The sequence below is a fragment of the Belonocnema kinseyi genome, chromosome 8 (genome assembly GCF_010883055.1).
Source record: "Belonocnema kinseyi isolate 2016_QV_RU_SX_M_011 chromosome 8, B_treatae_v1, whole genome shotgun sequence".
NCBI classification, from domain to species: Eukaryota; Metazoa; Arthropoda; class Insecta; order Hymenoptera; family Cynipidae; genus Belonocnema; species Belonocnema kinseyi.
The window spans coordinates 17,432,823-17,443,747 of NC_046664.1; the positions used below are offsets into that span (position 1 = coordinate 17,432,823).

The 10,925-nt window shown below is 25.5% G+C and overlaps 1 protein-coding gene across 1 annotated transcript in view; it reads right to left on the minus strand.

Moving 5' to 3' along the window:
* Positions 1 to 1,745: 1,745 nt before the first annotated feature.
* Positions 1,746 to 10,925, minus strand: part of LOC117178049 — a 19,573-nt gene continuing 10,393 nt past the window's right edge. The window contains exons 2-4 of the mRNA XM_033369256.1: positions 10,246 to 10,401; positions 7,179 to 7,325; positions 1,746 to 2,294 (exon numbers count right to left, since the gene is read on the minus strand). Of these exons, the coding sequence (XP_033225147.1) occupies positions 2,083 to 2,294; positions 7,179 to 7,325; positions 10,246 to 10,401 (515 nt within the window). The 3' untranslated portion in view covers positions 1,746 to 2,082. The remainder of the gene's footprint in view (positions 2,295 to 7,178; positions 7,326 to 10,245; positions 10,402 to 10,925) is intronic.

Below are 10,925 nucleotides of genomic sequence, written 5' to 3' on the forward strand. Positions count from 1 at the left end.
TTCCAATCCTTTGAAATTTCTCAACATTTTTTTTAAAGCTTCTGAAAATTCTTTGAAAAAATTTAAAACATCCTAAAATCTCTAAAATCCTTTGAAGTCTCATCAAATTATTAAAATCCACTGAAATTGCTTGGAGTATTTTCAAAAATCCTAAAAAATGTTTCAAGTCATTAAAAGAACTTAAAATATTTACAATCCTTTAAAATTTCATGAAATTTTTTAAAGCTTCTGAAAATTCCTTGCAATCTTTTAAAATATCATACATTCTTAAGAATCCTTTGAAATCTCTCAAATTCTTGAAATATACTGGAATTTCCTGGAATATTAGAATAAATTCAAATTCCTTTATTCTTGTGAATAAATTCTTTGAAATTCCATTAAAATATTTGAAAATGTTTGGAATCTTTCGAAATTCCTTGCAATTTTTATTAAAATATGATAAAATCCCTTGGAATCTCGTAAAATTCCATAAAATCTGGTGATATTCTTTGAAATCCTTTAAAATCCTGCAAATTCCATGGAATATTTTTAAATACCCGAAAATTTTTAAAATCTTTTTCTAAACAAAAATTAATTCTTTAAAATACCCTAAAATATTTCCAGTCTTTGAAGTTTCATGAAACTTTTTAAAGCTTTTAAAAAATCCTTTGGAATCTCTTTAAATTGTTGAAATCTACTAATATTTCCGGGAATATTGGAAGAAAATCTTTTCAAATCCCTTCATTATTGTGACTAAATTCCTTGCAATTTGATTTAAATATTATAAAATCTCTTGAAATTCAATAAAATTTCATCAAATATAAAATATAATAATATTTCTTGAAATCGAATGAAATATTTCAAGTTCTATGAAATCCTTTGAGATTCGAGAAAATTCATAAAAATCACTTTTTGGCATCGAGCTTTAAAATTCTTTAACATTACTGAAATCCTCGGAAAACCGATAAAAATCGGTGATATCCGTGGAAAATCGTTTGAAATATTAGAAAATCTTCTAAAATTCCTTGGTATTTTTTTAAATATCCTAAAACAAATTGAATTCTTTAAATTGTTTCCAATTTTTTTTAATCTGAAAATATCTTAAAATATTTAAAAACATCTAAAAACCTTTTAGAAATCCTTTAAAAAACATTATGATAATTTTTTAATCACTGAAAAATTCGTTGAAATTCTTTTAAATACTCTAAAATATTTCCAATTCTTTGAAAAAATTTTTAAACTCCTAAAACTTCTTTGGAATTTTTTTAAATACTCTGAAATTCTTTAATATACCATGAAATATTTTCAATTGTTCGAAATTCCTTGAATATTGGAAAATCTTTTCAAATCCCTCAATTCTTATGAATAAATTATTTGAAATTTTATTCAAATTTTATATTATCCATTGAAATCCCTTAAAATGTTATTCAATTTGAATTAAAATCCTTTGGAATTATCTGCTAAAATTCTAGGAAATCTGATTAAATCCCGTAAAATTCGTGGAAATTCCTTAAAAATTCTTTGAAACATTTTTAAATCTTCTAAAATTCCTTGGAATATTTTTAAATATTTCAAAATAAATTTTTTTTAAGCACCTTCAAATATTTTAAAATCCATTCAAATTTAGAAGATCCTCTGAAATTTCTTAATTTTTATGAATAAATTAAATGAAGTTTAATTAAAATATTATGAAATCCTTCGAGATTCTTGAAAATTCATTTAAATATCTTATTGAAAGCCTTTAAAATGATTAAAAACCTCGAAAATCTGATCAAATCCCATGAAATTCATTGAAATATTTGAAAATTTTCTGAAATTCCTTGTAATCTTTTCTTTGAAATTTCATCAAAATAATACGAAATCTCTTGAAATAAAAAATTATGTTAAAAAAAAACTTTGTTTTTGTGGATATTGTTACAATATTTTATCATAAAATGACTAAAAAATGAACGTTATATACTATTTATGGATGGTCCTTTGGATACAATTGTAGAATTTGACGAAACTTTAAACTGAACATTTCAATTTTAAATTTCGTTCGCGCGCTTTATGTCAACTACCCTAGTCAGTTAACGAGTTAATCTATTTCCTAAAATTTGTAATTCATCTTCGAAATGATGAAACAAAAGTGAGGAAAATACTGCTAAAAAGAAAAAATATTGTATTTGGTAACGATTTCGACGCTGGATTGCAACCGTCTCCTGAGCAGGTGTAAATGCAGGTCCGGTAAGTTAATTTGTCACCAGGTTGTTTCACGTAGTCACAGTAAGTTCCGAGATGTTTTGACGAGCATTCTCGTTTCGTGCCGATTCCACCTGCAAAATTTGTAATTTTTTAAATGTAAATTGTGCAAATAATCGTACTCGGCTATGTCATGCATTTGCCTTACAACATTTAATTAAAAAAAAAAAAGGAAATGTCAAACACAGGCATGTTGAGTAGAAAAATTTCGGTACGAAATTGTCCATTTTCGTTAAAAGTTTGGTTAGGTTTTTGTAACGGTAACCGCTTTTTTGAGAAGTTTGAAAGAAATAAGAAAATTTACTCGGATTTTGAAGGATTCATTATGGTAAGTGACTTAAAGATACATGCTTAATTATAGTCAAAGTGCAGAAAAAAAGAAAAATAAGCGTATTGGAGCAATCGGGACGTGTCTTTCAATAATGTTTTGAAAACAATTTCCAAAGTTTGTCAATCAACAATAAACGAAATCATCTTGATTTTTGTAATTTTTTAATTTCTTCTTTTCTTTCAAATAAGTTTCACGTTAAATTTAAAGAAATGAAAATTATACAAATTTGTAAATTTTCAGAAATTTTGAGGTTCTTTCGAAAAATCAGCAACATTGTTTTTGTTTAAATATGAGAAAATAGAGAATTCTGTCACGAGGATAAAAAAATACTTTTTTTCAATGTGCGGTAAAAGAATTTATTTTTTAGGATAATTAAACAGTTATAAATGCACCAATTTTTTTTTAATTGATCATTTGCAATGCCAGTATAATTAAAAATGATTCTATTATAAGAATTATCGACATTTAGCTACGAAATTTTTGCAACCTTCAAAATTCCCTTTCTTCATTTTTTTAAAGACATTTATAAATCTGCTTTTCCGAATTTATTAGTTGGATTCTTGTTTTTTTTTTAATTCTCAAAAATTTCGTAGTTAGATTTGAATTTTGAAGGTTAAAGAAGAAGTTTAATTTCGATTTATTCGGAATTTGAAAAAAGCCCTGAAAATGATCTGACGACGATCAAAAATTATTTTTTCCGATGTCTGCTGATTTATTTTATAGGATAATTAAATAGTTATAAATTAATAACAAAAAATTTGTTTAATTGATATTTTGCAATGTCAGAATAATTAAAAATGACATATTATGACAATGTTCGACATTTACTAGGGAATTCTTGGAAATTTAGAAAAATAATTTAAAAAAAAAAGAGGAAAAAAAGGCAACCTCTAAATTTTATTTTTTATTTCCTCTTTATTTTTTTTTAGCGGGCACATTTGAGTGTGTTTTCCAAATTTTATCGCTGAGTTCTTAATTTTTTTAATTTTCAAAGTTCTTAGCTAAAAGAAAAAATTTAAATGGAGAAAAAACAAGAATCGAAGATTAAATTTTGATAATACACTCATAAAGATCTTCATTTAAACCAAGAAAAGAAAATTTGAAAAGCCGAAAGAAAATATGACAACCTCCAAATATCCTTCCTTCTTTTTTCCTCTTGTCTTTTTTTTTGTTTTCTTTTAAGAATAAATCCAAACTTAAATTCTAATTTAATATCCAAAATTTATATTCAACTAAGAAACTATCGAAAATTGAAAAAGAATACAAGAATCCAAAGATCAAATTTGGAAAACATACTCTTAATTATTTCCATTCAAATTGAAGACACAAAATAAAATGGAAGAAAGGGTTTTTTTTTAATTTTCATGAATTTCCTAGTCCAATTTGCATGTTGACCAATATTGAAGAATTTGAAATTTGATTTATTTGGAATTTAAAAAAAGCGCAGAGAAAAATTGATCAAAAATAATTTTTTCCAATGTGAGCTGAAAGGATATATTTAGGGGGTAATGAAATAGTTAAAAATTCACTAAATATTTTTTTAATTAATCATTGTCTATGTCCGCATAATCAAAATTGATTCTATTATGAAAATTTTCGACATTTAACTACGAAATTTTTTAGAATTAAACAAAAACGAAAATCAGCCAGGGTGGCCGCTGGACCGGGAAACAGGGAATTTTCTGAGTCCGGAAAATTACAGTGAATTTATTTCTTGACTGGGAATTTTTCGAATTTTCAGAAGAAAAATTTTCCCAAGTTTGATTTTAACAGTCTTGTAAATAATATTATTTATTCCGGTATTTTATTTTTAAATAACAATTTTAATGATTCATCAATAAAATATTTTTAATTTAAATTTTTAGGTCTTCCTTTATATTAAATTTAATTAATTAATATATTGTTTTTATTAGTTTTCTTAGCCATTAAAAATTTCACTTGTAATTTAAGACGAGTAAATTGAATACAGTTGAATACAATTTGAATTGTTCTGTTTAAAAATGTTTAATTTGTAAGTGAAATTGTTAAATTTTGACCTATAAATAGCAATTGAACACTTATTATTTTAACCAATTTTGAGTAATTTCTAGAGATTTTTCGTAGTTTCAAAAAGATTCAAAGTTAATTAAAAACTTGAAATGTGTTCAAGTAATTGAAAAGAAGTGTATTTAAATTTTTGTGTGGAACTTATAAATACATTTTAAAATTAACCGATTTTTCTACAACTTTAGGAAATCCTGCAAATTAAAAAAAATCCTTCAAATCTTCCAGGTTCTACTTTGATTATTTTGGAAATCTCTTAAAATCTTTTCAAATTTTCTGTTACAATAATTTTTCAAAATGAAAAATCATTTTCAATTTTCCTAGGAATCTTAAGAAAATGTTTTTCTTTTTTTGAGCCTTTCACAATTCTTAAAAAGTTTCTACATTTTTTGATTGAAATCTGCAAAAATATGCATTTGGTTTTAAATTAGGCTTTGGGTATTTGCACCAAAATTTCTGTACGAATGGCCCAATTTTTTTGGGTCACAAACTTCGTTTAAATGATTTGAAATCATTTCAAGTTCTAAATTTAATTTTAATACTTTTCAAACTTCTAAATATCTCTTAAAATTATTCTTAATTTTTTCTACAAATAATAAATGTTCCTATTGTTATTTATAAATTCAAATTTTAAGAATTTTTTTAATCTGCAGGATTTTCTAAAAGTTGTAGGAAAAATTCAATTCGTTAAAAATATATTTAAACGTTTCGGAAAAATTTCAAAAATGATTTTAAATTTGAAAAAATATAAACCCATTTCTAGATTTCTCAATATTTTGAAATAAAATGTTTTAAAATTAAAAACTGTGAAGTTAAAAAAAAAAAATTTTTAACTTGTCTAGCTTCAAATGATTAAATAAATATTTTTTAAAGTTGATTGCTTTGATTCTTTAATTTAGAGTATTGAAAATGTTAGCGTGGATTTATATTTTTGGAATTTAATCTAAATCTTTCAACTCCATCATTTATAAAAGTTCTAAATTTTGCAGTTTATCTATATTTCATTTAAAATTGTTCAATTGAATAGTATTAGTTCCTTCCATTTCATACGTATAAATTTAATTTGTTGTTTATTGTTTATTACTTTAAAAGGAAAAATGTTTAGAATAGAGTTCAATTTTTAAAATTTCATTGACTCTGAAAAATGTTTGCTAGCCGGGAAAAACCCGTGAAATGACCGGGAATTTTTTTCTTCGATTAAGACGGCCACCCTGATCAACGATTTAATTTGGGCAACACATTCGTAAGATCTGAATTGAAATAAAAACAAAAAATTAAAAAAGTCGAAAGAAAGACAAGGAAACCTCCAAATCCCGTTCCTTCTTTTTTCCTCTCCTATTTTTTTAACCCGAAATTCTTGAAAATTAAAAAGAAAAATAAGAAACCAAATAATAAATTCAGACAATACTCTTCAATTTTTCTATTAAAATAAAAAATTTCAAATGGAAAAAAATGTGGAAAGAAGGAAAGGCAAACTCGAAATTTTCTTTTCTTTTCTCGTAATGATTTTTTTTTTTAATTTGAACGAAGAATGTGCTGGCCAAATTTGATAGTTTCATTTGTTCGAAATTTAATGAAAAAAGTCCATGGAGAAAATTGAAAATTATTCTTGCCAATAGGTGCTTTAAGTATTTACTTAAAGCGTAATTAAATAATGATCAATTCACAAAATATTTTTGAAATTGATCAGTTGCAATGTCAACATAATAAAAAATGATTCTATTATGAGAATTTCCGACATTTTTTGAAATTAATACAAAAACGAGAATCATCGATTAATTTTACACAACACAATCGCAAAAGGTCTCAATTTAACATAAAAACCTGAAATGTAAAAAATCGAAAGAAAAGAAGGCAATTTCTAAATCCCCTTTCTTCTTTTTTCCTCTCATTCTTTTTTTTTAATTTCGAATAAATCCAAAATTTAATTATACTTTAAATTAAAAATAGAAAAAAAGAGGAAAGGAAGAGAAGGAAAACTATAAATCTTCTTTTTTTTATTTCCTCGTATTATTTTTTTTTAAATTTGAATGGAGAGTGAGTGGCCCGAATTTGATCTTTAAATTCTTATTTTTTGTTGTCAATTTCCAATAATTTGGTAGTTAAATGAAATTTTTGGAAGTCAAAGAAAAATTTAAGTTTTGATTTACTCGAAATTTAAAGAAAAAAGTCCAGTCTCCGACATTTTTTGAAATGAATAAAAAAAAAAGAATCATCGATTAAATTACCACAATCTTAAAGGTCTTAAAAGGGATATTCAACTATTTTGATAAAAATTTTATTATTTAGTTGAAAATTTATTCTTTTGGATTAAAAGTTCATTTTTATCGTAAAAAAGTCATATTTTTTGGTTCAAGTAAATAAATACATTTGATAATAAAAAATTTTAATTTAGAATTTTATTATCCATTTCATTAAATATTCGAGGTTAAATATATTTCACGATTAAAATTCGATCCTCGATAAGAATTTTGTAGTGAAATTTAAATGTTCGAAGAATTTAAATTTGGACTTATTTTGATTTTAATTTCCAAAATTTTTATTTTCGACACGTCCCGTTTTTTTTATTGACAATCATATAGACCTCCATAAGTTCCGAATGATTTAATGCAGTATTGCGCCTCGAAGACATGATCGCAACTTTGCGGTTGGAGTGCTTCCACCACCAAATTTCCATCTCCGCATTCCCATTGGGTTGCAGATGCACACTGATAGCATTTGAGTGCCAGCCCTCCAAGGAGTTGAAAAAATGTTAGTTAGCAAAACCACATGCAATTATTATAGCCAAATACCTATTACAGGTATTTTTTCCCATTCAATTTACACTTAACTCCCGATATAAGAACCCCCGGTTTACGATGCAAACTCAGCGTATTAGTTGCATCAAGTTGCGTCATGCGCCCGAATTCAACATAAATGATTCATGCTGCCTTGCCTGTTTGCGTTTCGATTCTCCCGATTTAGGATCAAGGCCACTGCAAGCCATGCTCCAAATCGTTCTTATATCGGGAGTTGAGTGTATTACCATCTTAATTGAGTTACATTTAAAATAATACGCGAAATTAAATATAATTGCAGACTTGACACCTTTTCTCATATCCTCCCCCTTTCTTTTTAAATTTCTCTTTTTCCGGCTGGTTTCCAAAAAAATGTTTGTCTTGTTTTTTTCGCTAAAATGCGAACTGATTTAATAGAACCCAATAAGCAATTCTAACTCTTTTTCAATTTAAAAATAATTCTTTTCGATTGAAAAGTTTCTTATTATAATGTTTAGGTTCAGAATTCACCTATTTTGGTTCAAAATTCTACTATTTAATTGAAAATTCAACTACATCTTTTGTTAAAACTTCATCCTTTGTCGTTTAAAATTCAACTGTTTCATTGGAAATACATCTTATTCGGTTGAAAATTCATCTTTTTATTTTGAAACTAATTTTTTTTTTTTTAGAAATGTATATTTTGTGGTTAAAAATGTCCCTGTTTGGATGGAAAATTACCCGGTTTTGGTTGAGGATTCAACCATTTAGTTAAAAAATCATCTGTTTAGTAGAACATCAATCTTCTCGGTTGAAGATTTTTTTCCTTTTGGATGATGATTCATTTCTTTGATCAAAAACTGAACTATTTTGTTGCAAATTTGTTTTTTATTATTGTTAAAAATTCATTTAAAAATGAAAATGTAACTATTCCATTTTTGGTATAAGATTGATATTTTTAATTGAAAAATTAAACGGTTCTCCTAAACATTCATTTTTTTAGATAGCAAGATTCGTCCTTTTAAACCGAAAATCCATATTTTTTTGGTTGAAAATTCACTTTTGTTTCAGAAATTCAACGTCTTCTATCAAATTCGTCTTTCTGGTTTGAAAATGAAACATTTGTGACGAAATTTTTATTCTGCTTTGACTTAAAAATCTTTCTTTGGTTGAAAATTAATTTTTTTAAGTGAAAAATTAACTATTCTATTTTTGGTTGAAAATTTATATTTTTCAGTATCTTTCTTGGTTGAAAACGAATTTTTGTTCTGAAAGATCAAACTTTTTTCTTTATTGACTAAAAAATATTTCTTAGTAGAAAATACAACTCTTTTAATGAAAATTTACCTGTTTTGGTTCAGGATTCAACTATTTTGTTCAACATTTATTTGTTTCGTAAGAAAAAAAATTATTTTTTTGTTGGTGTGAAAATTCTTTTTTTTTTTAAAACTGAATTAGCTATTCCATTTTTGTGTAAAGATTTATGGTTTTTAGTTAAAATGTAAACTGTTTTCTTGAAAATTGATGTTTTTTGCTTGAAAATTAAGCATCGTGGGCGAAATTTTTTTTCTCTCTATCGACTGAAAAATCTTTCATTGATGAAAATTCAACCCTCCAATAAAAATTCGTCTTTTTTGTGTTGAAAATGAATTTTTTAACTGAAAATTTAACTTTTCCCCTTTTTGGTCTTAAATTTATCTTCCTTTAGTTGAGAATTAAATTTTTTCTTCAACTTTTGTCTTTTTTGATAGAAAATTCGTTCTTTTGGATTGAAAAAAATTCATATGCATTGAACTAGTGGGTTAAAAATATAATTATTTGGTTGATAATCCAATTATTTTGTTAAAGTCATCTTCTTTGATCGAGAAATCAACCAACTTTCTTCTAAAATGTTATTCCTTTTGATTCGAAAATTCATCTTTTTCGTTGAAAATATAACTGTGTGGTTGAAAGCCAATCTTTTTTGTTTGAAAATTCGACCATTTGGTTGCAAATTCATCTTTTTTGACTCAAATTTCATTTTTTTTAATGATCTTTTTCTTTGAAAATTTATCTTTTCAAGTTGGAAAGTCAACTGTTTGCTACAAAATTTGACTTTGCAGCGTAACAACTCTACTTTTTTGCGGAAAATTCGTAGTTTAAAGTTGAAAATACAATATATTTCTACTTGAAAATCTCAGGAATTAAAAACGTTTAATGTTGACTTCAAGATGGTCCCTAAATTAATTTTATTTAAAAGAAATTTTTCACCAATAATCTCTTATTTTCGTGAAAAATCATCCTATTTCGCTTATTCTGAAAAAATTTGTGTTGTCAAGTCTGTAATAATATTAATTATCACTGAGCCCTAATTATAAGAGCTTTAACCAGATGAATTTTTTAGTAAAAATTATTTATGTTATCCAATATATAAATGCAATATTCATGCAGATACACTTCCAAAGAAAAAAATTATTTCTAACTTATATTGAGTACTTCATTTTTTATTGGTTAAAATCAAAACAAACAATTTATATTCAACAACATATTCTTCTATAGATTCATCCAAACAAATTTCAATATTATAAACGAATTAAAAATTTATTTCGAACTAAATAAAAAACGTTTATGGATATAAAAAATAATACAAATTAGTGGTTAGTAAAAGCATTTTCAACATTCGCTTTTTATAAATTAGCGAAATAAATAATTCGAGCCCATCTCCACCTGGAATTAAATGATTAAATTAATGTTTTTCATTCACTCAAAGCCATTGTCCATATTTGCCTTCCCTCGCAATCACCAGAATATAGTTTATAATAAAAATATAAATTCTCCGAAACCAGGTTAGTCGAGTTAATAAATTATTTGACTTTTTTAATGCCAATTGAGTTGATTATCGAAAAAATTTTTTACCCTCGAAACGTCCAACGCGTTTCACACAATATTGGGCATCGAAAACATCATCGCACGATTGTGGGGTCAAGTCGACGTCATCTCTCATAAATTCGTTGCATTGAAATGGATTTGAACTATTTGTGCTTTCGCACCTATAACAACTGATGCTTTGGGCTAAAAAAAAAATAAGGAAAAAGATTTTCAGCACAGGGATTATTTTACTTTTTGTAAAAAGAATTTTTTAAATCTTTTATGTGCTTCTAGCAATAGGGAACAGTTTTTGGTTAAATAAATATAAAAATAGGGTCCAAAATAATTTTTTACAATTTTAATCCAAGATTCCCATTTTAGTATTAATGATCAGTTGTAATAGAAAATTCCATTTTACTATCAACAACCCAGACTTCGATCGGACGATCAATTTGACTAACCAAATCTTATGTTAGAAATACTTTTCGTTCCTAAACAGGATGGACATTTCAAAGTAAAAAAATAAATAATATTTACACCGAAAATTGTATTTAAAATATTTTTTAAGTATGATCTATTCTTAATTTCTTGTATCCTACTTTCGAAACTTCAGTCATTACAGTACCCATTTAAGGGCATGTGACACAGCTAAATACCTATATTACCGACCACAGTTTTTCAGTTCACTGAATGTTTTTTTGAACCTAAGAACTTTTTTTGTAAATAAA